A 27,534-nucleotide genomic window follows, 5' to 3' on the forward strand; every position below is an offset into this window, starting at 1 on the left:
TTATCGTTGCATTACTACACACATTTGCAAGGTGTTTGTGTTGTATTCATCAGGCAATATGACAGATGGTAACATCCTACCCAATAACCTGCAGCAACACGCTGACATGTTGACTTAATGAGTGTGTTGACAGTAGGGGTGTAACGGTAGACAGAAGTCATGGCTCGGTTGATATCCTGTTTTAGGACTCAAGGTTCAGTGCACATTTGGCACAGCAGGCAAATCACAGATGATCCACGGATAAAAGTTGGGAGTTTTTGTTGGGACTGTCTTGAACTGAAGATATGAACCCAAATGAAACCCATCGTCAGTCCATTCTTTTCCAAAATAACAGGGACACTGTTACTGGATTCTGATGCAGTTTCTGGAAGCCTTGTGGGGGTGTTCTTATTGAATCTGCGTGAACTGACCCTTTTTCATAAGCCTCTCAAAGAAATGCCATCCAGGCAGGGAAAAAAAGGTCTCTTGAAGCAAAAGGACAAAAAGCTGCTGTGATATTGATGTCGTAACTAGACATGCTGCAGTGCCTGATGACCAGCACACACTGATGCCTTTTTACTCCAACATCGGCAAAAATCTGCATATTGTGCGTGTCTACAAATGATGACAAATGATCCTACAAATGGTTATAAAATCTCTGAAATAAAGGGTTTTAAAAGAATGGATTGATTTGAATGAAGTTAACAAAAAAATTATTAAAACAATCAAGTAATATTGATCTCTCTTCAGGTGTTCCTTATCATACGAGAGCAGAATGACTCTGACCCTGATTTGACCGTCTGTAACTGTGTGACGTTTCCTCTGTGTGCAGGACATCCACTCTCAAGGCGAGGTCATCGCCTGTCTGGAGAAAGGTTTGGTGCGGGAGGCTGAGGAGCAGCCGGGGGCGCACGCCATCAAGGAGGACTGCAAAAAGTCCATCATGAGAGTCGCCGAGCTCTCATCAGACGACTTCCACCTGGACCGCTACCTGTACTTCGCCTGCCGTGACGACCGAGAACGCTTCTGTGAAAACGTGAGGATTTAGTAGACTTTGTAAAGCAGCTGTTTATGTTAGATTGAGCTTTTATTTTCTTAATCCCAGAAATTGCTCTCTGCATCCTTTCTGTTCTGATTAATGCTAATGTATTTCATTTACTTTAGGCACATTTTTCCTGCTATGCTTCTTCTATTCTGTCCCTTTTTATATTTTTGTGATTTTCAGCAGGTGTTTAAATGAAGAGATGCGTCAGTTTCATCTGCTTTGTTATGATGTAGGTCTTTAAATTGTCCATGTTAAATTCAGCTTCATGAAAGCTGCAGGATAGCCTTGAACAAACCTGTATACCTGTGGTGCTGTCACATTAACACAGCGTAGCAGCAGAAGAAAATCTCCTCTAATTATTAACATTTCACGTTAATGGCGCAGGCATGACTTAGGCTAATCAGTGACCATTTATGTTGCATTCATGGCCTTTCAGCAGTGGAAAGTTTTACCTTCTGTTTTAGTGCCTCCATAAAACCAGTCAGGTAATTTTGTACAAATTTAAAGCACTGTTTCAATGTCTAAATAACTAAATAAAAGCTAAATAAGATTTCATCCATCTTTAATAGATGTTGTAAACATAGTTGTTGTGAAGTATCCTGTCACAGTTACATATCCTCTGCCCACATTTGAGAGATCATTGTGTGCAACGGCCCCAAAAATCCAGTATCAGTCAGGCCCTGGTGGATAAAATGACTAAGTGGGTGAAGGTAAATAATAGAACACCCAGGGTGAGTTCAGTAAGTTCAGAAAATTACATCACTTTACTGTAATGCAGCCTTTAAGAGAGGGAAAAATATAGGAGAAGTCATGAGCAGAAAATGTGAGAAAAGCTGAGAGGAGAGAAGAAAGGTTGGAAAAAGTAAAAGGTGGAGAGGTAGAGAGAAAAGAGGAAAAGAAACCAAGGCCTGGCAGTACCTGGAGCACTTTTGGAGAAATATAAAAGTTATTTAAAAGTCAATGTTCTATTATGAACATATAATTTTTATTTTTCATGAAAGAAGAGTCACAAACATGTTTGTGTATGCTGTCAATTATAGTTTTTAGACTGAAAATTGGAATTGGCAGGTCAGACTTTAAGAAATCAGAAATCTGAATTGGCCAAGAAAATTGCAATCGGTGCATCTCTGAAAACATGTTTCTGAATTTTTGGCTGATGGAATAATGAAAACAGATAATGGAAATCTTTCTACTGTTGACAGACTGTTTTGATTTTGTTTTGTTTTTTGTTGTCTCTCTTTTTTCCTCCAGACGCTGGCAGGGGAGGGACGAGTTTACAAATGTCTCTTCAATCACAAGTTTGAGGAGGCGATGTCTGAGAGGGTGAGTGCTGTTTTCATCTTCAAGAGGATTATGTTTGTATTTTCACTACGTGGGTCTGGAGAAGTCTGGAACATTTACTTGAGCATCTCCAGGGAAAAGTTTGAAAAATACATGGCTTTGATGCGCAAATAGTTAATCGTTTCAGTCATTTTTCAAGCAAACATGCCAAATATTTGCTATTTCCAGCTTCTTACGTGTGAGAATTTGTTGCTTTTCTTTTTTTCTTCGTTCATGACAGTAAATGAAGAGTCTTTGGGTTTTTGGACTATTGATTGGACAAAAAAAGCAATTAGACGTCACTTTCGGCCCTTGGAAATTGCAATGAGCTTTTCTCACATTTTTTGACGTTTTATAGACTAAAAAACAAATCGATAAATTGTGAAGATAATTTAGTTGCAGTCATGCTCGTGATTATCTGGCATTCTGCCACTTGGAGTAGAAACCAGGTTAAAACTTGACTACCACAGTCTGTTGTGTTGCTGATGGGGGCTGTGTATGTATCCTCAGTGCCGCGAGGCGTTGACCACCAGGCAGAAGCTGATCGCTCAGGACTACAAGGTGAGCTACTCGCTGGCCAAAGCCTGCAAGTCGGACCTGAGGAAGTACCGCTGCAGCGCCGACGCCAACATGCCCCGAGCCAGAGAGGCCCGCCTGTCCTACCTGCTGCTCTGTCTGGAGTCTGCTGTGCATCGAGGTAAACAACTCTGCCTCACAGTGGATCCCCTGCCTGTCAGTCAGTCTCTTTCCTGCACACTAATCTGTTTCCTCAACTGACAGTGAGAGGCTGCTATTAGCTGAATTATCTGTCTGTGGCTGGTTTGCTCTCACTAATTTATTGACGTGTCAGCAACACAATGAACCTCCTACATGTCTGTCAGTGTGGATTCAGTCTAGTCAAGAGTAAAAAAAGAGAAAAGGGTCTTCTGCTCAAAATGAGGATAATGGAGAAAAAGAAGCAACAAGCTTGTCTTAATGCTGCTTGCTTGATTGCAGCCAAGAAGACAGCCAGGTTCTCATGATTTAAAGCTACTGCAAGGAACTTTCATATTTTGTTGAATTTGGAGGAAAGTGGTAGTTTTTCCACAGGAGATGGACTGATGGATGATACCACTGTCCCTCGTGATACCTGAGCGTCATTGAACACTGAGCCCTCTACCATTGTGATGTTAAACTGCCTTACACCTGATGAATATGTATTTTCATGAGTTAGAGCCAGAGAGTGCAAAAATGAAGGATGGATTTATTATATTAGAACCTTTCACTTGATTTACAAAAGGAAAAACAATATAATGAACTGTAATTAATATCCAAAATGAATACATATAAAAAGTATAAAAGAATGTATATACAAATGTCATCATCCATCGTGATGTTTCACAATCAGCCACTTTGATAGACATCACCCAACCCTAGTTTCCACCTTAATAACCACAAAATATAATGTCAAAAATAAAATTATCTTAATAAAAATCTCTTCCTGCCTCCTTTTAACTGGCTGTAATGTAATAATAACTGTAACTCTGTCTGAGGAAAATATAAACACAGGCTTGTTTCATCCGATTTCACACAGAATCCGACCCAGTTGCAGGCGGTAAATGCATTATGAACAACTATATAGAAACATCCGATCTTCTCTCTGATTGGTCTTATTTGCTTATAAAGGTAGGGAAAGGCAGCTTTAGTCATAAGAGAACAAAAAAAGAAAGAAAAGAAGAACAAAAGAATTTATTATTAGAGAAATCTGTAACAATTTATCTCCATATGAAGATTTTTAAGAAGGTAAAGAACACAGTTTTTAAATGCAGGTTTTTGTTTTTTGAACATTTTTTAAAAATTATATGAGAAAACTTCTAGAAATCATTACTAACTCCATATTTTATATTTTAACCTCCTGTGTGTGTTTGTGTGTGTGTGTGTGTATTTCAGGTCGTGTGGTCAGTGGCGAGTGTCAGGGTGAGATGATGGACTACAGGCGGATGCTCATGGAGGATTTCTCCCTGAGCCCAGAGATTGTGCTGCACTGTCGGAGCGAGATCGAGGGTCACTGCTCCGGTCTGCACCGCAAAGGCCGAACGCTGCACTGCCTGATGAGAGTCGGCCGAGGAGACATGGGAGCCATCGACCCCAACTGTCAGAGGGCGGTGAGTCAGCATCAGTGTTAGCCATGTGAAAATGAACCAAAAACAGGCTTTCAGCAGCCAAAAATGTTACTTTGTTGTTGGCAACAAGGTGAAGCAAATGTTCTCCATATCAGTGGTTCAGGGAACCAACAGGAGTCTTTGAGTGAATTTTTAGGGGTCGCCGGCAAATGAGAGGAATCATTTTAATTGATTTTGTGCCATTGAGAAGTCATTTCCAGGAATAAATGAACAGGAGTGAAAAACAGATTAGTTAACAAATTCCCAGTTGTTTTAAACCTGTTTTTATTTTGTGGATGTTGTTGTGTCTTCCGTCCACAGCTCCAGACTCTGATCCAGGAGGCCGACCCTGGAGCCGACTACCGCATCGACCGAGCGCTCAACGAGGCCTGTGAGTCCGTCATCCAGACCGCCTGCAAACACATCCGCAACGGAGACCCCATGTGAGTCCTCCTGACACCCAGGGTTATAGTATATTTCTTATGCTTCATTTTCTCTGTCTGCACATTTCACTGGTATGATTTTAATTTTGTTTATTTTTGTGTCTGTTTATTCAGTCTAGACAAAATAACATAGACTTGTAATAAAAACGTCTGATATAATTTAATTGCAATTATTAAAAAAGCAGTGATTTAGTGACTTTAAAGTTGTTCATTGTATTTTTATTTTTGTTTTTTCATATAATTCTGCATTCTATTTATATTCCATATTTGATGTGAAATCTATGGTAATAATTAAAGATGCTCCGATCAGTCAGCCACCGGTTGTTATTGGTTGATATTGGTTCTAAATAGTTTGATCGTGATCTCTATGAAGGCCAATCAGAAGAGCCAAACGTGATGAAGTGGCAGGGTCTGAAATTAATCCCCGCCGAGCCTCAAATGCAGTTTGATTTTCCACGAGGCTCTCTGTTACACTGGAGGGTAAATGTTTGCACCAGATGAGTCATGTAATAAAAAACTATGCTGAGAGTCTCTACAGCGTTTTGGTGTCGTTTAAGGCGAGCTGCTTCTGTCCTCTGCTGTCTGTGTCAGAGTTTGACACTCACACACAGGGACAGGGACTTCATGGTGCATTCAGGTGCACCTTGTAAACTCAGAAATCTCAGAAAAAATGGCCAGGAATGTTAATTATAACAATAGCTTATTCATTTCAAAATATTTAGGAAAAATGTCTTATCAGGTCCTCCAGAACTTGAACCTTTACACTTTTTACAGAGCACCTTTCATACACAGGGCAGCACAAAGTGCTTCACAAGAAGTGACAGTTGGGTTGCAACAATCATATTAATGCACGTGGAGAAAATGGATGAATATGCACATCAAAAAGTGGTGCACCACTATGGTAACTTATAGGCAGGTTTTCCTCAGAAAATCTAAAATACACTACTTTGAATTTTAGGCCTCTTGATTCTCTTCTTAAAAAATTAGATACTTCTAGAAGAAGAAAAAGTGACAATGGTCACTTCCATTTAATATGGGTAAGTGCCAGCGTAAGCGAGACCTGGCTTGAGATCAACACATTTCGAGTTTGGCTGAAGCCTGCTGAAAATAATTTGAAGTTTGCTGCACCAAACTCAAATTTGGAACTGTGGTTTTAAGGCATTGCAGTCGCATGTGTATTCAGAAAAACCTGGAGCCACCAAGTTTTCACATCCTTTGTGCTTTTTTTTGCAATGATCGACTTGAAATAGGTCTTAAATTGCATTTATAATGGTCCTAAAACGTCTTAAATTTAACTTGAGACCTGCAGAAAACCTGTATAAGTAATATATAATGTTGGTAAGAACAGTTAAATATATACATAATGCTACAGAATAAATGGAAAGTTTACTGGCCAATGCTGCTTCCAGAGACTAGCAATCGTCCCCAAAAGTCCCGATTGTGTCCTGTGTTCTGTATGAGGCAAATGTTTGTAAAAGTCTAAATAAAGCTTTAAATATCAGATACTCATGCTCGTGTTGCTGCTCTTGCAGGATCCTGTCATGTCTGATGGAGCATCTGTACACTGAGAAGATGGTGGAGGACTGTGAACATAGACTGCTGGAGCTGCAGTATTTCATCGCTAGAGACTGGAAGTAAGTCCTGCTGATCCCCCTCCCCTTCACAGGCTAAACACCTGCAGCTTCAATCACGATGACCTTCACTAAAACAGAGTTTATAAACTGCTTCGCAATCGAGACTTATGAAAGCAAAATGTCCAATGTGAGATTTGAAACGAGGTGGAACAGTATTGACGTGTACTTCCATTTGATTTCAGAAGATGATGACAGACCCAGTTGTTTATCAGAGCATTCTTCTCTGTGTTGTCACGCAGGTTGGATCCCATCTTGTATAAGAAATGTCAGGGTGACGCTGCGCGGCTCTGCCACACTCACGGCTGGAACGAAACCAGCGAAATGATGCCGCCCGGCGCCATTTTCTCCTGCCTGTACCGCCACGCCTACCGCTCTGTGGAGCAGGGACGGAGGGTGAGTGTCTGTTACTTTTCTCCACAGGACACTTCTGTCCACAATGACACCACAAACACTGGAAGATATTTGATCTGATCTCTTTTACGGGATCAGTTCACTCAAATTACATATTTACCAGGACTGTTGTCTGCCTGTAGAGAGTGATGAGATCTTTTTCTTCTAAAGTTTTGACAGATCTGCTGCTGCACACCAAACACAATTCAGGATCAGGCGTTGTTTTTATCAACAGTTTTCATTCTGAAGTATTTTCTTCCAAATGTTGAAAATACTGGGGATTGTTTTACAAGTTTCAGGGACATTGTTTCTCAAGATAAATGTTGCTTTTGAATTCTTTAAATGCATTTTGCATATAATGAGAACCACAAGGCTTTTCACCTCCACTAAACTGAGATGGCAGTTAAGATCTAAACTGCAGAAATCATCATCATTTGGATAATTAACATAGCTACCAATGAGTGAGAAAATGTGTTAGTGAACTTTGGGTGTACAGACGCTTTAATCTCTTTGCTTTAAGTGTTGATCTAAGCTTCAGGGCTTTTTTATATATTTGTACTAACTGTAAGTCATATTAGAGATAAGAAATGTATTTTAGGCAAGGGTGCTCCAATTAATCAGCCACCAGTTGTTATCTAATAGTTTGATTGGTGGTCTCTACAACGGCTGGTCAGATGATGAAGCAGTTGTGGGTCTGAAACAGGTGGATTTTCTGTTTGCCAAGTAAATCTCAGAAGGTTATGCCCCACATGGAGTCTTTACCACGTTTTTGTGTCATTTACGGGCGCACCGCTTAAGTCCTCCGCTGTCTGTGTCGGAGTTTGAGACATACTCAGGGACAGAGAGTTCATGGTGCATTCAGGGGTACCACGTAAAATTCTGAAATCTACATCACTTGGTATGGCAAAGCAGGGGTGCCGACTGTGCAAACCGAGCCAGGTCGGAAGTCAGACACAGGGAGAGCCTGTGGTCGGTTTTCAAAGTAAAAGACTGTGCATCATAAAAACAGACAAATGGTATGGTAGAAACGTAAAAATTAAAGGAAAAGGTGTGTAGGCAACAACAGTGACTTCATGATTCATTCAAGTGCACCTTGTCAACTCAGAATCTGTACTTGAATGGCCACAGAATGTCTTTAAAACGGCAAAGTTTCTTGTTTTTTTTTTCAGATTTTCCTTTGTTGAAATAAATAGACCCTCATTTGTCCTTACTTTCTTGTTATTTCATAGCAGCATTTTAATTGTTAATAGCTAAAATCATAACAAACAAAAAATAAAAAATAAAAAAATTTTCTTGTACATCAGGTTCTAAAGTATCTCTGTGATAATTTTCACATTGTTTTATACTTACTTACAAGGTTGTTAAGAATAGTTAAAGCTACTGCAAGGAACAATTCTGTTGATTTTTGAGCCCCTGTGGACAAAAGTGGCAATGTTTCTACCACAAAATATAATGTCAGAAAAATAAAATTATATAAGTAAAAGTTGCTTCCCTTTTACTATAATATCTGCCTGTAAAAATGTAAACACAGGTGGCAGAAATTATGAATAACTATATAGAAATAGCCAATTTTTCGGTTGATGGTCTTGTTTGCTTATGTAGCTCATATATAAGTTTCAGTATTGAACAGAGATGGTTAAAACTCCTTGTAGCGGCTTTAAATAAATAATTCAAATAGACCCCATGATCAGTGATCGGTATTAGCTGACACTGCTTCCAGCGATTGGTGATCAGCCCCAAAAAGCCTGATTGGAGCACCCTTAATTCCAGTAGATTTTCAGTTAGGTAGAAGAAAATAGAAACTGCAGTAAACATACAGGAAATGTGTGAACTCTCTCACTGACCAGAGAATATTCTCGTAGCTCCCCACTGGGGCGCCTGAAGCAGAAAACCCCGATTTGACTGTGAGTACGTCCTGCTGCTGAGCTGATGGTGATCATTGATAATCACAGGAAACTGGACATGCCTGTCTGTCGTGATGACTGGTGGTTTGTTGGGGAGGTGATTGTGTTCTGTAATTCCTATCTAGTATCTCAGTGCATGCTGGGGGCTGATTTTGAAGAGTAATTGCTGAAGTGAAGTGAGCTGCTGAGCTGTGATGTGAAGAATCGATGCAGATCTCCATTATGGAAAACATGGTTACGCTGATTAATCGACTGGAGCAAATTATCTTTTTGATAAAATCAGGAGTGTGACATGTGTTAGCTGTCCTTAAAGTGATACTCCACCCAAGTATATTGTTTTATACTCTCCAGTAGTACAACTAACCCTGTAAGTAGTCACTACGACACCAAGTTTCTGGTCTTTTTAATGTCTGGGTTTTATGTCTTGCCTCTGTCTTTCATTGGATATCATTTTTTGACTACTTAAATAAACTTTGTTACAAATCTCCAAACTTTGAACAGCCATTTTTCAAAACTGTTTTTGAAATACAAAAATAGAACAAATCCAGAGTGGAGTATCAGTTTAAGGCCTTTTTTAGTAATAAAAGTGAAGTATTTCTCTCGTGTTCTCTAACGTTGTCGTCCTCCTGCAGCTCTCAAGGGACTGCAAGGTGGAGGTGCAGAGGATTCTCCACCAGAGGGCGCTGGACGTGAAGCTGGACCCTGAGCTCCAGAGACGATGTATGACCGACCTGGGGAAGTGGTGCAGCGAGAAGACGGAGGCCGGGCAGGAGCTGGAGTGCCTGCAGGATCACCTGGAGGATCTGGTGCCCGACTGCAGAGACGTGGTGGGAAACCTGACGGAGCTGGAGTCAGAGGTAACCGCAACACCTGCTGCTACCCATAATGCAACACGCTAGCTGACTCAGCAGCCAACAACACATGAAGGAGGAGTCCTGATGTTCCCGCTGTGCAGTGTTTCCTCTAGTTTGTTTTGGCTCATGCATTTTTTTAGCTAGTTTTCTGAGATGATCAATTCAATTTCGGATTGTTTCACAGCTTTGGTCTCTTCAACACGATCATGATTATAGTCACCAAAATTCTCATAATTATTGTTATTATGGCGGTGTTGTCAAAATACGTTGAAAATGTTTAAAAAACACTGATACACATAATGAAATCATTTCACCAAGTTTTATTTTGAAAATCTCTCCATGATTTGGAGTGACTTCATGTCCTTTGTGATGTCAGTGTTTTCACTTTTGCAAAACAATCCCATGTTGCTGCTGCACCGAGGCCTGGGAGACTGGTAACTATTGTTTGTTAATGCTGGAACATATTTACTGCTAATAAAACACAATAATTAAGTCAAACAGCATCTATCCAGTAGTCCAGGAGATTTAACTGATACAAATGCAATTATGACTAGTGCTTATTGGTCCTGTTCTTTATCTATCCAAGTATTGATTCCTGATAAAACTTTAGTTGAGCTGACTGTAATAAAAGTCTGTCTGTCATCATCTAAAGTGGATAAAATGAGAGAATATTTGTACAGCGTTTGTTTTCATTTAGTTTTTCTAAGACAAAGAAAAAATCTAAGCCTTCCTGTGAGGACAGAGGATATTAACCCTCAGTAACAGACGTGCTGCTCAGAGAAGAAGCAGTGGCACTAGTGTGTAGAGGGTCAAATACATGATATTCCTGAAAGTTAAGCTCAGGTTGTGTAGAAAGATTTTTCAGAATATTGTTGCTGTCCTACCCCAACTCGAAATGATCATTTTACAGACATTACAAGAAGTGCTTTTGTCATCATTCTTTGTGTAATGAAGACATGATTGAACGGCTCCTTCCTCTTCGTCATGAGTTTAACATCATCATTTGTGATGTGCAAATGTCAGAGAAACATGGCCAGTGTTAATAAAAAGAACTGATGAGCTCAGAGGCGTATGGTTTTAATAGATTTAATGATTTTAATAGATCAGACAATTTGGAAGCAGTTCTCGATCCTCATCCTCAATCTAGGAAGTTTCTTTACGGAGAACTAAAGAGATTTTAATCAAAAATTGTCAAAGTGGAAGTTAGTCAGAATCATCCTCTAACTCAGTGGTTCCTAACTGTTTTTTGCTTGTTACCCAAAACAAATAACTGTTTCTGTGCGATGTTGTCTAGTTGTTTTTGATAATAATTGATGAGAAAAAAAAAGCGGGCTCAAGTCAGAAAAAATATAGATTTTTTTTTTTGTGCATGAAATCATGTCTGGTCATGTGACCCTTCAGATTTATCATAGACCACTTGGTTGTGCAGATGCCCCCCAAGCATTAAAGGACTTATTTGAATGAATAACTGAAACCTTTATTGCCTCTAAGAGAATTCCTTGTGCACAAAGAGCATTAAAAGACATCAACAACCACATGACAGCACATTATCTAAAATAATACATAAGCATTGTAGGAAACATCACAAAAAGCATAATTTGAGAAATTCAGTAAGAACATTAAGTGCAGTTGAAGAAAAGGAAATGACACTGTGAACCATCTTGATGGAATAAAAGCAGGTTAACCAAAACTGACTCATCTGGTCGTCCTGAATGGTTTATGTGAACAGTGTCTGTTTGTTCTGTCTTCAGGATATTCAGATCGAGGCGCTACTGATGAGAGCCTGTGAACCCGTCATCCAGGCCCACTGCCACGTAAGTCTACACCAGAAATTCACTGCCTCATACTTCTTTTTAAATCAACTTTGAACTGTCTCTGTAGATTTTTTCTTTTTTAGGATTTTTTTTGGCTCAACTGCATCAAAAGAAGAAAACTGTTGCTCTGAGTTAAGAAGGCCAAGACTGTAAAAACTGTCCTTCAAAGCAAAAATATTTCAGAAAAAGAAGAAAGCAGGCAGGGTTTTACAGGAACTGATGAAGTGTTAATACACTATGTACAAACTTTAGACTGTGAGGAGCACACAAACAGGAAGTTTGTGTTCTGAAAATCTGTCTCTCTTCTTCCTGTCTTATCTAAACTGGGTCTATTCTGCTCATGCACCTTCTGTTTTTGTGCAGTGCAGAAAAGCAGCGCACACTTTGTACATTAACATACATGTTGAATCGTGCTGAGTGATACGACCATACACACAGTGAGAAACGGAGATTTTGCCATTTTGTTTATTCCACTGTGTCTGGTTCCATTAGATGTTTGCGGTCAGTGCTGCTAATCAGTGAGTAGAACTGCTTTATGGGAATATTCATTTTTTACATGATTATGAGGTGTTAAGTCTCTTATATGAACCAAATACAGACATTCTCGCCTGGCTCTTTTATACATAAACTGTCTCGATTAATTGATAAAGACGTATTGTAAAAATGCATATCATGGTTTAAGGAGTTTGTCCATATTGTCATCTCCTGATATTCAATTATTTCGTCTGGATAATTTAAATTAAAAGGTATGATCATCAATATTAATAAATCTGTCTGTCTGTCTGCCTGTCTGTGTGTCTGTCAGGAGGTAGCCGATAATCAGATCGACACGGGTGATCTGATGGACTGTTTGGTTCAGAACAAACACCAGAAGGAGATGAATGAGAAGTGTGCGGTGGGAGTGACACACTTCCAGCTGGTGAGCAGACTGATAAAAATGTGTTCTCATGATGTTTCACCTCAGCAGGAACAAGAAGCTTGTCTCGAGTGACAAACCTCATCATATCATCATGTTTTCAGGAATACTTTAATATGCAGCATGAATTATGATACAAATGAGATATATTTCCACATAGTTTCTTTTGGTCAAAACGTCTACATATTAACGTGTCCACACATGATCAGAGGGCTGTACTATGAAGGGCACTCAACCAGAACCAGGCTTTGTTTGCAGTTGTTTCCCGATTCAGAGATAACAGATGTCAAGACGGTGGTTATCAACTTTCTGTGTTTGTCTGTTTTTCTGTCTACAGATTCAGATCAAAGATTTCCGTTTCTCCTACAAGTTCAAGACAGCCTGCAAGGAGGACGTCCTCAAACTCTGCCCCAACATCAAGAAGAAGTAAGAATCTTAAACACAAAAACAAACAGGTGTTTCCAAACTTACTGGCTGTGGAAACTTTCTTTATGCTGAAAGCGAGTAAGTGGACCTTTGAATGTAGACAAGTTACAAATAAGGCTGCATGATTTAAACGTGTGATGGGTTGTTTAAGGTTGAGAAAAAATAATCTGGCCTCTTGAATGTTAGAAACACGCCCAGCAGTTCATATATTTTGGTGTCATTTAAAGGAGAACTTCAATATTTTTAGACCTGGACCCTATTTTCCCATATTTTTGTGTCTAAATGACTATTGGTGTGAGCAAATTTTGAAAACTGATCCTGTATTGAAGGAGACCGCTGCAGCTGTCAGCCACAAAACTGGCTGCAATGTAATCCTTATGGGCAAAGTGCACCAACTAAAAGTTTGTTCTTGTCATTGACAGCCTCAGACAGTTATCCTAAGTACCTCACAACATTACGGACAGAATCCCTGCAGAAATAGATTCATTTGTAAGAGTAAGATTGTTTTTGCTGAACCAGGAACAAATGATTTAACGCTCTGTTCAAAGCCACCAGACTTCATTAACAGAAACAGTTTTTTAATCATCTGTATCTTTATTCAAACAAAGTAAAACTCACCAAAAGTGTCTTTGTTTGTCATTCCATTGATCCAACAATCACCCACCATGGTTTGGTTGAAATAAACTCTTAATTCACATAGTTAAATGTGAAAACTTTACACACTGTTTCTCCCTGCTGCTGCTCTGATGTCTGGCCTCCCTCTCGCTCATCTCCTGATATTTTCCCACCTAACACCCTGAATTAAGGGTTTATTTTGAGTAAACCAGAATTGGTGATTGTTGGAACAGTGGAAAGACAAATGCAAGACGTTTTTGTGCATTTTGTTTTGTTTCTCTTGAGTTTGAATAAAGATGACAATGTTAAATTACCATTTCTGTAATTTCTGTGGATTTGACGAGAGCGATACATCAGCCGTTTCTGGTTTAACAAAAAGGATCATACTCATCAATTCCTCTAAAATTTTCACATTAAAAGTATTGCAGCCTTCCTTTTATAGCTAGGCTTTTAATGTGAAAACACAACGGGAAGTTTTGAGTTTTGTTGACAGTTCACATCAACCAACAAACTAATTAAGGAATGAAAGTGAGAGTGAGTGTTGTGCTAATTAGGGCTGATCTAATTTCAGTTCTTTACCTTCCCTTCTTTACTTGTCACCAGCGAACCGACTTTATTTGTTTGGATATTTGAGACACCGACATTATTTAGATGCTGGTTTGATATGAGAATCTATTTAAGGTTTGTTTTAAATGGTCATAAAGCCAAAACACTCTCCCATCTTCAGTGAAGTGTAAAAACGATCTTGACATATTGCGTTAAGATCTAAGTCGGCCGGGTGTGTGACCTCTCGTCTGTCTGTCGCTCAGGGTGGACGTCGTGATCTGCCTCAGCACCACGGTGAGGAACGACACCCTGCAGGACGCCAAGGAGCAGCGAGTGTCCGTCAAGTGTCGTAAACAGCTGCGGGTGGAGGAGGTGGAGATGGTACGTTCACCGACACACAGCGCAGTCACAGTCAGTCAGTGGTCCAGCGTAACGTCTGGTCAGTTTAGTTTCCAAAGAGCCTCACGGTCCCTTGAAGAAGCTGTGAGACGCTGCCCAGAGACAGGAAGTCCAACCATGTTACTGGAAGAAAATTACCCTTTTTTAGAAATTTATAAACTGGATGGATACAGATACTGCTTATGAAAACTGATACTTATCACTACTCTTGTTGATACCACTCACCATAATTTGGTGCAAAAAAACATGACATAATAAGATTCAATGGTTATTTTATCATTATCTTTCTGCAGAAGTAAGTTTAATTGTTTCCTGAGTTATTTTTCATTATATTTAGTAAAGCGAGCCCTCACTTTCTGAACATTTTTCCTTATCAACTGTCACATAAATATTGAAGCAGCATTGTTTGATCTTAGTGATATTGACAGTCAGCAACTGGTACAGTTTCTGGATACACATCCTTACTGTATGTGATGCTTGAACATGAAGTGTGGACTGAGCTCTTTTCCATTTTAAAAACCTAGGGGAGTTTGATATTTAAGAAAAATATCTTAAATATATTTTGAACAGCCTCACATTAATGAAACACAGTAAGTCAGATGAACAGAATCCATTATTCATTTCTATAGGAAACAGCATGTGTGTCTGTATGTGTCAGGTTTACAAGAAAAAGAGTAACAGTCCAAGATACAAGAGATTTATTTAACATTATACAACAGAGTTGCGTAGAGTGTTTATCATGTAGTTCCCACTTTTCTGCTCACAAAAAACAACCCAGACCATTATGTGCAGTGTATTACAGATTGAAAAAATATATAAAAGTAGTAGAGAGTGTAGCAGAAGTTCAGTAGACTGTCTAACTTTCATTACAAACTTTATGAAAACCTCAGCAGGCTAGCAGCAAAAAGATCTTGTTGAAAGCGTCTGAGTTCTTGTTCTGATGGTTTTATCTCTCATGAGATACTTCTGAAAGCCGGTCTGAGTTTCGTTTTTTCTTGCCACACAGTTAAAAAGTTTCTGTTTTTTCTTTGTGTCTGTGTTTTTTTGTAAATCCACTAAATTCTCCCTGAATCTTTGCAGTCGGAGGACATCCGCCTGGATCCGGAGCTGTACGACTCCTGTAAGCAGGACATCAACAGACTGTGTCAGAACGTGGCCTTCGGCAACGCGCAGGTCGGCAGATACACACACAAACATACACACTTCTCTCAAATTAGCATTATACCTCCACACTGGTGTGAGAAAACTGAGAAAGACTGAAGAGTATGTCCAAATGTCTCTGATTTTAGAAACCATTAGACTGGGATTAGGGAAAGGTTAGTTCTTAGGTTTAAAGTGATTAAATTCAGATTTAAAATCTGTTGCACAATTTAAAAACTAATCTCAGTTTAATAAATTTAAGTTAAGTGACGTAAACTGAAATAAACTTAGTTTAAACAATATAGAGAAAGAGAGATTTCTGGAATTTAAGGTTTTGGGTCAACAAAATTAAATTTAATCTAGGTTTAAAGTAATAACTAATCTCAGGTTTAAAGAAGAATCTTTCTTAATTTTAAGATATTTGTTTGTTTGTTTGTTTAACCCAGTCTGTGTGTGAACCGAGGGAACCTGCATAAAGTGATGTTAGCTGTAGTGTAAAATAGTTTCCATTCATTTCATTAAATGCTGAGAAACGTTTTTCAGTCAATTAAAGAGACAGGAGTTGCTGAAACAGTGCAGTGTATGTCTGTCAGTGTCCTGAAGGTTCAGCAGGTTTTTCAGTCAGTGTTGATCAGAGAAGTTTCATGCTGTTTTTACTGAACCCACAGGAGAAATCACATCCACTCTGATGACAAACACCATTACACACAGATCTCACAAACTCAATGCTTCTTACAAAAAGTGTGAGAGTCATCAGAGAAAAAAAAAGTATTTCCCCGACTTACTTCATCTTTTGCAACAAACAGTGGAAGCATCAAAGTATCCAGCATCCAGACTTCTGATTTCTTGTTCTCATTTTATGAACAACACGTCCGTCTGTTTATCAGGCAGGATTCCTGAGGAAGGTCAGAATTTGTATTGATGAAAGTCTGACTTTGTTATTTTCAAGGACTTTGTGTTAACCCTGAAACTGAAATCACAAAAGCATGTCAACATCTTCAAGGCAATTGTAGTTATGACCTCTGTGTTTGGTTTGTTAAAGGCAAGTTAATTTGTGTAGCGTCTCTCAACAACAAGACAATTCAGAGTTACTTTTCTTTTTTTCTTTTTTTTTTAAAGCAGAAATACATTAAGAAAAGATTTAAAACAACACTAAAAACTATAACTGCTGTACTATAGAAAAGTAATAAATTGGATTTAAAGAGTAAAACAAAATGAAAATGATTAACAAAATGAATATTAAACAGTAGAATAAGATATTCAGTACAAGAAAGGAATCAGTAGTCTCAAGATGAAGGTCTGTGGACTGAAATGTTATCAATAAAGTGAGTACAGATGATCAATAAATACTTTGATTCCTTCACAGTTAAGACTTTTTTCCGGCAAATAAAGGGCCGTCTCCACCAAAGTGATTTTTCCTGAGGCCAGCATATTCTTTGGAATTGTTTTAAATGGGAGCGCCACGTATTTACACTCAAACAGCAGCAGGGTGACAAGAGCTGAAAAATGTTCAACTTTGGGTGAAACGCTGTTCTTGTCTTTTTACTGTTTACCTTCCAAATACAGCGGAGGAGCAGCGGGACAAATACCACGAATTGTGTCCTGCTCGTATTTCTTGAACCGGTTCAACTCTTGAACCACCTACCGTCCTCTACCTTGTACTGACATTTTTACATTCATTATTTGTCGAGAGCACAAGCTGTCAGCAAAGTTACGTACTGACAACGCATAAAAGTCCTCCAGAGTGTTCTGAGGTGCTCCCAACTGGGCAACTTAATTGTCTGCAATAACTTGAAAAACACAAAAACGTGTAAAAGTTTTAAATTGTAGTTGTGACCTGGTCTTTGGCGATGGTCCCGTTTGAGAGACATGTTCTGTATCACTTATACTTTATTTGATTTTCTCTGACCATCAGATGTGTTTATCTGTATCCCTCTGCAGGTTATCGAGTGTCTGAAGGAGAACAAGCATCACCTGACTCAGCGCTGCCACCAGCGGATCTTCAAGCTGCAGGAGGTGGAGATGGTTGATCCTGAACTGGACTACCAGCTGATGAGAGTCTGCAAGCATATGATCAGGGTAGGCCAGTAAAAAAAAAAAAAAAAAAAAAAAAGCAATCACATGATGTAGGCCAGTAAAACCAGCGTCAGTTTTGCTACATTCCAGACAATTTCAGAGGTTGGAATTTTCCCACCTTGAACTAGAAAAAATACACTGGATGGATACCGATACTGCTTATTAAAACTGATACTTATCAATACTCTTATTGATACCACTCACCATAATTTGGTGCAAAAAAAGACATGACATAATAAGATTCAACGGTTATTTTATCATTATCTTTCTGCAGAAGTAAGTTAAATTGTTTCCTGAGTTATTTTTCATTATATTTAGTAAAGCGAGCCCTCACTTTCTGAACATTTTGCCTTATCAACTGTCACATAAATATTGAAGCAGCATTGTTTGATCTTAGGGATATTTTGCGACTGACCAGTCACCAACTGGTACAGTTTCTGGATACACATCCTTACTGTATGTGATGCTTGAACATGACAATAATGTGCTGCAGCCACAATAACAAATAAATAACATAATAAATCACATATCTGATGATAAAATACAAGTGTGGACTGGGCTCTTTTCCATTTTAAAAACCTAGAGGGAGTTTGATATTTAAGAAAAATATCTTAAATATATTTTGAACAGCCTCACATTAATGAAACACAGTAAGTCAGATGAACAGAATCCATTATTCATTTCTATAGGAAACAGCATGTGTGTCTGTATGTGTCAGGTTTACAAGAAAAAGAGTAACAGTCCAAGATACAAGAGATTTATTTAACATTATACAGTTTATCATGTAGTTCCCACTTTTCTGCTCACAGAAAAACAACCCAGACCATTATGTGCAGTGTATTACAGATTGAAAAAATATATAAAAGTGGTAGAGAGTGTAGCAGAAGTTCAGTAGACTGTCTAACTTTCATTACAAACTTTTATGAAAACCTCAGCAGGCTAGCAGCAAAAAGATCTTGTTGAAAGTGTCTGAGTTCTTGTTCTGAAAAGAACAAGAAAAAGTACAATACAAGTAAAGTACAACTAAAAAAAGTACAATAAATCAATGAACTGAGGGCAAATACCACCGTTTCATGAAGAAGCAGCCGTCCGATATCAAACAACAAAGGCAGCACCCATGAAGCCTAAAATAATACATACTGTCATATAATATAAACTTGTTCTGCATGTAAACTGATGTCAGAATATGTCTGCGTTGTTAGTGTTAGTGAAGCTCATGTCTTTCATGTTGGACAGTGATGGTGTTTAGTGTGTTGTGTTTGTGACAGCAGTTTTGTGTCTGTGTTTCAGCGGTTCTGCACAGAGTCAGAGGGAAAGAACGTTCTTCAGTGTCTGAAACAGAACAAGAACAGCGAGCTGATGGATCCTAAATGCAAACAGATGATCACCAAGAGACAGATCACCCAGAACACAGGTACGCAGTATGAAATGCATGAGTGTGGGGGAAAAAAAGAATAGAGTATAGTATAGAAAAATAGAGCCTGAAAAGTAGCTCTGCCCCAGGTGCCTTATAACTGCACCAAATCTGGACATCAATCTGACCAAAAGAAAATGCAGCAGTATCTATCAGTAACTTCAATGTGTTCTGCAGTGATGTAGTTATCAGAAAAATAAAGAGGAAGGAAACCAAACCATTATGGCTGCATTAATCATTGTTTCCATGAATACTAAGTAAACAAAGCTGCACAGACGGAGAAATCTGTAATATATTTACTGTAATAAACCATAAAATGATCACAATATGTTACAAGAGATCAAGGAAATATGCAAAGTTAAAATACTCACTCCTCTGACAACAATGCTGCAGCTGCCTCTGACATAAACTCACATCATTTACAACTGCTAAAACTGAGTGTGTGTGCGTGTGTGTGTGCGTGCGCACAGACTACAGGTTGAACCCAGTGCTGAGGAAAGCCTGCAAAGCCGACATCCCAAAGTTCTGTCAGCCCATCCTGAACAAAGCGACGGCTGACAGCGAGCTGGAGGGTCAGGTCATCTCCTGCCTCAAACTCAAATACGCCGACCAGGTGAGACACATCGAGCTTCTTTACTGTGAACAACTGAGAGTTTCCTTCCTTCAAAGTTGGCTTGGCCTGTTTCCCTCTTTGGTTCTTCTTCTTTAACACATCCATAAAGGGTTTCTGTCATCAGTCTTTAAAATCTGAACCATGATATTGAGGTTTTCTGTCCATTTTCTAAGCTGCTCGCTGATTGGACTGCTTTACTCATTTTCGGACATGCAGTCGCTACATTTTGCTCCTTTAACGCTGGAAAGTTCTTGAAGTCATCATTTATGTCATACAGAAATTCTAAATATGTTTTTTTGTGTGTATTGTGACAGCGTTTGTCTCCAGACTGTGAGGATCAGATCCGAGTCATCCTGCAGGAGTCTGCGCTCGACTACAGGCTGGACCCTCAGCTGCAGATCCACTGCACACAGGAGGTTCACACATTTCTGCTTTCTTACAAACTTACATTCTGAGAGTCTATTTGTTCAGCTACATTCTGTGAATCATAAGATTTAGAGTGGTTTAAGGAGAAAAATGACTTTATTGATGTTTCTTAAGATATTTTGATGGAGCCACAGTAGCTGCCACATTTTTCCTGCAGTGAATGAGGGATTATTTGTCACAGTTTCATGCTGTGTTTTATGAGCAGCTAGAGTCAAATATTTTTAAATGTAACATTCTCAGTAATGATCAGAAGTCGCTGTTTGATCGACGTCTAGCCGCTTGTGTTTCAATTATCATTCCCTGTTAGTACAAAACATGAAATTTAATTAATTCCTTGTTTACTAAGATGTTGCATCAGAAAATGGTGGATATTTCATATTACAGTGTATTTAATACTATATATACTGCAGATACAGTGTTATGGAGCAAGTACACAGTGTGAGAAACTGAACTCTCCTGGAATCACTTGTAGTAATGTGTCTGTCTGGCCTGCAGGCGGTGTTAAAATTCAAATGGATTAAATATATCAAAATAGTCATAAGATCTTCTACTTCATTTCAGTCATTCAGATGGAAATTTGGTTTGCAACAAGACAGAAAATCAAGGATCAAACTGGTGGAAATCAAAATCATCAAAGCAAAAATATACAGACTGGAAGAAATGATATTAAAATGTGAATTATGTGAAAATAAAAGCTCTGTCAGTTCAGTTCCTCCACACTAATCTGCTGTTGGTCCCTAAATTCATTCTGTCAGACATCACAAGATGTTGAATTAACGCAGGCTGATCTTTATGGAATTTGACAAGTGGAAATTCATACAGCTGGTGTCATCTGGCTGCAGAACCAAAGCTGAGTGGAACACTTCATAACTGCTGAAAGACTCTGTGTTTGACAACATCTCAGCGTGAAAATTAAGATAACACAGATCCACGGAGGCAGAGAGCCTCACAGAGAGCAGGCAGGAGCTCGGTGCTTCGCTCACAAGCACCATGACAGCACGTATGACTGTTAATAACTCTGAGTCTGTGTGTGTGTGTGTGTGCGTGCGTGCGTGCGTGCATGCGTGTGTGTGTGTTCGTGTGTTTGTGTGTTCGTGTTCAGATCTCCAGGCTGTGTCCAGAGGAGGCAGCAGCTCAGGAGCAGACGGGGCAGGTGGAGGAGTGTCTGAAGGTGAACCTGCTGAAGATCAAACAGGAAGGATGTAAGAAGGTAAACTAACTCGGTGCTGCCTTCACTGACCACCAGTGTTTGAAGCTTGTGATTCCTCTGCTTTTGGCTGCAACTGGACATGTACCTGATTACTTTTTCAAAGTGAATAACACAGATACAATTAGTGCATTTTCAATGATTTTGCTACTCATTAGTTTCATCTTGTTTAAAATGGTGGACAACTGCAGATGATCATATCCTGAACCTGTTTTTCCTCTTAATAATCTAACTTCACCAGACTTTAAGATCCTGTAGCAGTTCAGTCAGTGTGAACCAGCTTTTCATCAGTGATTGTGTCATTTCTATTATCAACTGTTCATCATATAATATATCTTAACTACTGTAGCTGTCCAGCATTGTCTTCTTCCCTCAAATCCTGCTGTCTCACTAAGAAAACACATCTGTAGAACACAGGCGCAGTCGCTAGTCGTTGCTGCCCTCTGGTGGTTCAGGAGTATTAATTACTCCTCTGGTAGATGGACTTACTAAAGTGCTCACTCAAAAGGCTTTAACTACCAGATATCACATTCAGCCACACATTTGCACACTGATGGTCTCAGGATCTCACACAAGGACTCTTCAACCATCAGTCTTCTTATTAGTGGACAACCTGTTCTGCCTCCTCAGCCATAGTCGCGCCTATCAATGATAATGGGTTCAGTGATGGATCAATTCTGACAGCTGACACTGTGCCAGGCAACCCTGACATAATATAGACGAAGGAAGAGGTTAAACGTACTTCAGCCAACTCACAAGGAATTTCAGGCATGTCCGTTGCTCTCAAGGGCAGGATAATCTAGTCAGAGGAGAGACTTGGAAAATAGTTCCAAAGTACACTGGAGCACACAGACTGTGATCAAAATTTTATTGAATGACTTCGTTTCAATGCCAGATGCATCTTTCATCAGAGTCAAAGACTAAAATAATAAAACTGCATTAATAAGAGAATTGAAGTAGACATTTAAAAGTAATGCAAAAGCATGTAATTTATTCCTTCTGTATTCAGTATTTGGTAAAGTAATTCAGATGAATTGAAAAACTAATTTCTAATTTCATTTTTATACCAATATAGCACAGATATGCATATATAAAAATATGCGATTGACCCTTTTCCCATGGCATTAGACCCACTTGCCATTCTTTGTCTTTGTTTTTTTCTGATGTGCACTGAGACTCAGCTCATGTCTGTGCAGGAGAGGAGAAAGAAAGAGGATTTTAAAAGTGTCTCTGTGTTCAGCTCTAAGTCCTTTTGATTTTGAAATTAATCTCTGTCGTTTGAAGTTTGGTTTCTTTCCTGTGACGCTGTTTGTACTTTGAGATGTGTGTCTCATGTTCACTTTCAGCTGCAGAGTCACGTTAAAGCTCATGAAAACAGTTAACAAAATAATTTATTTTAATTTTACTGTGAAGAATTGACTGAAAGACTTGAATGTGAGCGTTTCGTACCAGCAAAAAATACTGTATGCTGTCTGATATACGCTCATATGACAACTTTTTTTTAAAGAGCATAATGCATGTTACGTGTTTCTTATTTATTGTTCATACAAAGTTTATTTTTTCGAAACTTTCAATGTCCTGATGTCGTTTTACATATACAGGCCCCAAAAATCCAGTGTTCATCAGCGCACTAATAATGAGCTGAAAATTAGAAAAATCTCATTTGTGTCTAGATTTTCAATATCGGTCACAAGCCATTTTTTAGATTTCCTTCGTCTTACTTCTCGTCTTCCTGCTCTTATGTACCCTCTGTTCAATATTTCTCCTTCTTTGTTGTCTTCATCTCCTCCTCCTCCTCCCCCCCCTTGCAGGAGGTGTTGAACATGCTGAAGGAGAGTAAGGCGGACATCTTTGTTGACCCCGTCCTCCACACGGCCTGCGCCCTGGACATCAAACACCAGTGTGCAGCCATTCCACCCGGCAAAGGGCGCCGTAAGTCCACAAACAAACAAACAAACAATCAAACACACGTCAGCTGTGACTTAGAGACCTGAAACACACACACAGTGAAAATCAAAAGATATTTTCATCAGCTGTAATCAAACACAGGAACATTAACTTTGGCTTGTTTTTTGAAATGGAACTGTTACACATTGGTTTTAAAATGGAGCACAGTTTGATTTTCCCATCATTTGGACTTCAGCCATTCTTTTAATTGTGTTTAATATACAGAGTTATTTAAGTTTCAACAAACTGTTTGTCTTTTTTTAAATTTAGCTTTAACACTGATGCTGAACTAACTAAATGGTTTTTAACCGTCGTCTCTGAATCATCAGACGTCAAACAGTTGAGCATCAAACCGCCATAAGAAAGTTGCATGAAATTCATGTGTGTTATGCTCCGTTTCCTCAGAGATGTCGTGCCTGATGGAGGCGCTGCAGGACAAACGTGTTCGTCTGCAGCCGGAGTGCAAGAAGAGACTTCAGGATCGCATCGACATGTGGAGCTACGCCGCCAAGGTACATGAGCCACAGCTTCTCCACCCTGTCAGTAAAACCCCTGTGAACACTGTGAAAACACAGCTGGAGGTGATGTGACACACTGAGCTCTTCACTCCACAGAACCAGCACACACAGTTCAGTTTCCTCACTTTGTTTGAGTCCTCTGTGTAACCCTTCAGCTGAGGAGGCCTGGAAATGTTTGGTTTATAATTTATTAAACATAACATACAATTGGCAGAAAAAGTTTGAAAATAATGAGCAAAAAAAATTCTGCAACAGTTGGCTCAAAGGCGCTTTTATTTTAAAATATGAATAAAGACCTGCACAAAATCTGGCTTAAAGGGACTTTTATTTTGGAATAGGTGGAATAGGCAATATATATTTTGTGTAAATACCTTTTATTTTGAAATAGGTGGAATAAGCTGTAGGAAATCGGGTTTAAAAAGGCTTTTATTTTGGAACTCTTTTTCAAAGGGGCTTTTGTTTTGGAATTCACTAAATATGCTGCATAAAGTAGAATAATGTGAACGCAACTGAATTCACTCTCTCCTGTCCTCACTTAATGTCAGGTGGCTCCCGCGGAGGGTTTCTCAGACCTGGCCATGCAGGTGATGACATCACCCTCCAAGAACTATATCCTGACTGTGATTGGTGCAGGTGTAGCGCTGCTCTTCCTGATGGGGCTGCTCTGCGGCAGATTCACCAAGCGAGTCACTCAGGAGCTGAAGGACAGGTAGACCCCGCCGACTCCAGGGTCAGGACACGCCCACAGGAGAAAACGACCACAGCTGAAAAAGAACCTCCACCCTCATGTACCCCCTCCTCTCTCCTCTCCTCACACCCCCGAAACATTCGCCCCTTCAGTTCTGCTCACTTTCCTTTTCCTTTACACAGTCTCCCATCGCTGGAATGACATTACCCACAATCCTACAGGTGAAAGTGGGCTTGATCAGTGACTCACCTGCTCTTATTCTTCTACATGAGCCCCACCCAGTCTGCAAGAGGCCACGCCTACTGTCGCCTCATCTTTGGCATCTTTTCTTCTTCTTCTCTTCTTGAGCTTTGTTACAGAGCAGCGGCTCCTCCTGCAGTTTTTCCCCACACTTGCCTGGCGTAGATGCAGTTTTACTCCGCTTTTGTTTTTTCCCCCCTCTCCCCCCATTGCTGTGGGGTTGGAGGGGTGAGGAGAGGGAGGTGGAGGGTGGTGGTTATGAGGTTACGGGGTTAGAGGTCAAAATGTGGCGGTGAGGGAGGTGAATGAAATCAAGTGTAAATGTGTAGAAAGTGGGATGGGAAATGCTCATGTATAGAGCGGTTTAATGACTCCAGTATTTTAATGACTACAGTGTGTGTGTGTGTGTGTGTGTGTGTGTGTGTGTGTGTGTGTGTGTGTGTGTGTGTGTGTGTGTGCGTGTGCGCGTGTGCGTGTGTGTGCGCGTGTGTGCGTGTGTGTGTGTCTGACCACCATATTGTTTTAGTTTGTCCTCCTGCTAAAGGGTTTTTGGGGGTTGTTTGACTCTGGATATATCTTTTCTTTTTTTTTTTTTTTTTGCTGATGTGTGTTAGTTAGATTTTATCGCCATGGGACTGCCAGGCGGGCGGTGCCAACCAGCCAGCCCTCAAACACATCACAAACACTCCCAGCCGTCTTTGTTCAAAGCTCTTCCTACAGCAGGAATTATTACTAGTGGTTATTTTGTCTTTTTCATTTTTGAAACGGCAGACCTGGCAACCTCAGCTCTCCTCTAATGCAGTCAGATTTTTTTTTTTTTTTTCCAGCCCAACCTGTGCCATAAACGCACCACGTCCAACCCATTTTAGCCGATCTCAGCGTTCCAGCAGCTAGTTGGGACTCGTGTTTGGCTTCACGCTCGCCGTCTGGAGGCGCAGAGGCTGGTGATTCCCCAGTCCAGTCCAGAACTGGCTGGAGCAGACAGACTGGGTGAACTGGCTCTTTTTTTCTTTTTCTTTTTTTTTTTCCAGTCATGAACTCGCAGAGCGTCTGCTGATATCGCGCTGGTTGGTACAGAAAAGCTGAGAGCAACGCAGGAAAAAAAACAACAGAATAAAGAAATGAAAAGATTCTAGATTATTATAGAGATGTGAACATTTTTGTGTAAAGATGATACTGGAATCATTGCACATTTTCCGTTCTTTTTTTTTTTTATATCTATAAATATATATATATTGTTTTGTCATAGCCTTATTTATTTGTTTACTAATGGTCAAAGTTTTTTTTTCTATGATTTGAATGTTCTCTGGTTGCCTTTTCTAGCGAGCGTCCCTCCTTCCTGCAGGGGGGGAGGAGGGAGGGAGAGGGAGGGAGAGGGAGGGAGGGAAGATGGCGACGGTTTGGTCGCCTCTGGTCTGATTCTTCATGTATGGCAGTGAACGCCTCTCTGGCAGGCAGATGAGTGATGTTGAAGACAGGAGCACATTAGAAATTAGCTGAGATGAACTTGTTTAAACATGAGGACTTTAGTGACTCCGATCGTTTTGTTGCAGATCCAAAAAATCCAGTAATCTGAGATGAGACGAGACGAGCTGGGCAACGGTGATGAGTCAGCACAGGACAAACACTGATGAGTCAGCACATCGATCTGGTCTGGTCTTTAATGTGATGATGATGATGATGATGCTTTGGGGATGACCACTGTTTTCAAACCTGATCAGTGACCAAACAGGAAGCTACAACTCTCATATCAGTCTAAGATTTATCATGATTATAATCCTGCTCAAAGCTGCCTGTTGAACTTCTGTTGATTAATCTGTCAATTATTTCCTCAATTAATCATTTAGCCAGTAAAATCTTTGTCAGCTTCTTAAATGTGATTTTCTGCTTTCTTTAATCCTTTATATGACAGTAAACTGAATATATTTGACTTTTTGGATAAAACAGGACATTTAAAGACGTCAACTTGGTCTTTGGGAAAGAGTATCAACATTTTTCATGATTTTTTTTTTTTGACATTTTATGGACCAAACAACTGATGACTTAATTGAGAAAATGATCAACAGTATAATCAATAATTAAAATAGTCATTAGTTGCAGCCCTAGTTGTGGAAGGGGTTGAACCCACGCTCGCCACAGTCCTGTCCTCACAGCACTGATGTTAGAGTTTCAAAACAGAAAGCTGGAGGAACGTCACCAATCCCAATCTAAAAAAAATCCAAGATGGCACTTACGTGCATCAGCAGTTGAGAAAATCTGTAGTAATATACTGATTATTAGCACTTCTGTCCTTTGTGTCTCATTAAATAAACACAGTATTGTCCAACTTCTATGTTTGGACATGTTGCTGCACCGTTTGTATGCACAAAATACTGCTTAATGCATTGTTATCAAGCACAACAAAGGACTCATGGAGGCGTTCACCTTCGTTTGCCAACACAGTCAGCTGGGGTGTGACGTCATGCTGCTGGTAACTAAACACAACAGAGGAGCTCCGTTTTTTATCTTTTGCCTCTTTTTCGGTGCAGCTGACGCAATCTCTCCCTCTTTCAAAAAAATGCAGAATACTGATTTGTACATCGATTACCATGGCAACAGTAAAAGCTTCAAAGCATTCAGCTCTACAGAAAATCAGCTGGCGACAGTTTTGATAAGCGATGAAATGTTGCAGCTGTTGACTAAACAGTCCGACTGAGTGAGAATAAATCTGTAATTTTAGGGTGAATTCAAAAGCTTAAGAAAGTGATGCGTTGCCTTTATAGGATCATTTGGTAACTATGGTAACACGTAAGCGAATCATCACTCGTATGTGTATGGAGATGTAAAGCAGTCGAAACAG

The 27,534-nt window shown here is 39.6% G+C and overlaps 1 protein-coding gene across 2 annotated transcripts in view; it reads left to right on the forward strand.

Annotated features, from left to right (window-relative positions):
• The window catches only part of glg1a (golgi glycoprotein 1a), a 53,528-nt gene extending 26,507 nt beyond the window's left edge, over positions 1 to 27,021 (forward strand). The window contains exons 5-26 of one of the 2 annotated variants that reach the window (XM_084733728.1): positions 812 to 1,015; positions 2,276 to 2,347; positions 2,855 to 3,041; positions 4,274 to 4,488; positions 4,807 to 4,928; positions 6,461 to 6,562; positions 6,802 to 6,955; positions 8,815 to 8,856; positions 9,489 to 9,713; positions 11,462 to 11,524; positions 12,330 to 12,443; positions 12,778 to 12,866; positions 14,291 to 14,408; positions 15,507 to 15,599; positions 17,508 to 17,645; positions 18,933 to 19,056; positions 19,527 to 19,669; positions 19,984 to 20,085; positions 21,198 to 21,305; positions 23,114 to 23,234; positions 23,655 to 23,761; positions 24,313 to 27,021. In XM_084733728.1, coding sequence (XP_084589854.1) covers positions 812 to 1,015; positions 2,276 to 2,347; positions 2,855 to 3,041; positions 4,274 to 4,488; positions 4,807 to 4,928; positions 6,461 to 6,562; positions 6,802 to 6,955; positions 8,815 to 8,856; positions 9,489 to 9,713; positions 11,462 to 11,524; positions 12,330 to 12,443; positions 12,778 to 12,866; positions 14,291 to 14,408; positions 15,507 to 15,599; positions 17,508 to 17,645; positions 18,933 to 19,056; positions 19,527 to 19,669; positions 19,984 to 20,085; positions 21,198 to 21,305; positions 23,114 to 23,234; positions 23,655 to 23,761; positions 24,313 to 24,480 — 2,811 coding nt within the window. In that variant the 3' untranslated portion in view covers positions 24,481 to 27,021. The remainder of the gene's footprint in view (positions 1 to 811; positions 1,016 to 2,275; positions 2,348 to 2,854; positions 3,042 to 4,273; positions 4,489 to 4,806; positions 4,929 to 6,460; positions 6,563 to 6,801; positions 6,956 to 8,814; positions 8,857 to 9,488; positions 9,714 to 11,461; positions 11,525 to 12,329; positions 12,444 to 12,777; positions 12,867 to 14,290; positions 14,409 to 15,506; positions 15,600 to 17,507; positions 17,646 to 18,932; positions 19,057 to 19,526; positions 19,670 to 19,983; positions 20,086 to 21,197; positions 21,306 to 23,113; positions 23,235 to 23,654; positions 23,762 to 24,312) is intronic. The other variant, XM_084733729.1, reaches the window with a different exon arrangement.
• Positions 27,022 to 27,534: the final 513 nt, after the last annotated feature.

Source organism: Lutjanus erythropterus, chromosome 13, assembly GCF_056507025.1.
Source record: "Lutjanus erythropterus isolate fLutEry1 chromosome 13, fLutEry1.hap2, whole genome shotgun sequence".
NCBI lineage: Eukaryota > Metazoa > Chordata > Actinopteri > Lutjaniformes > Lutjanidae > Lutjanus > Lutjanus erythropterus.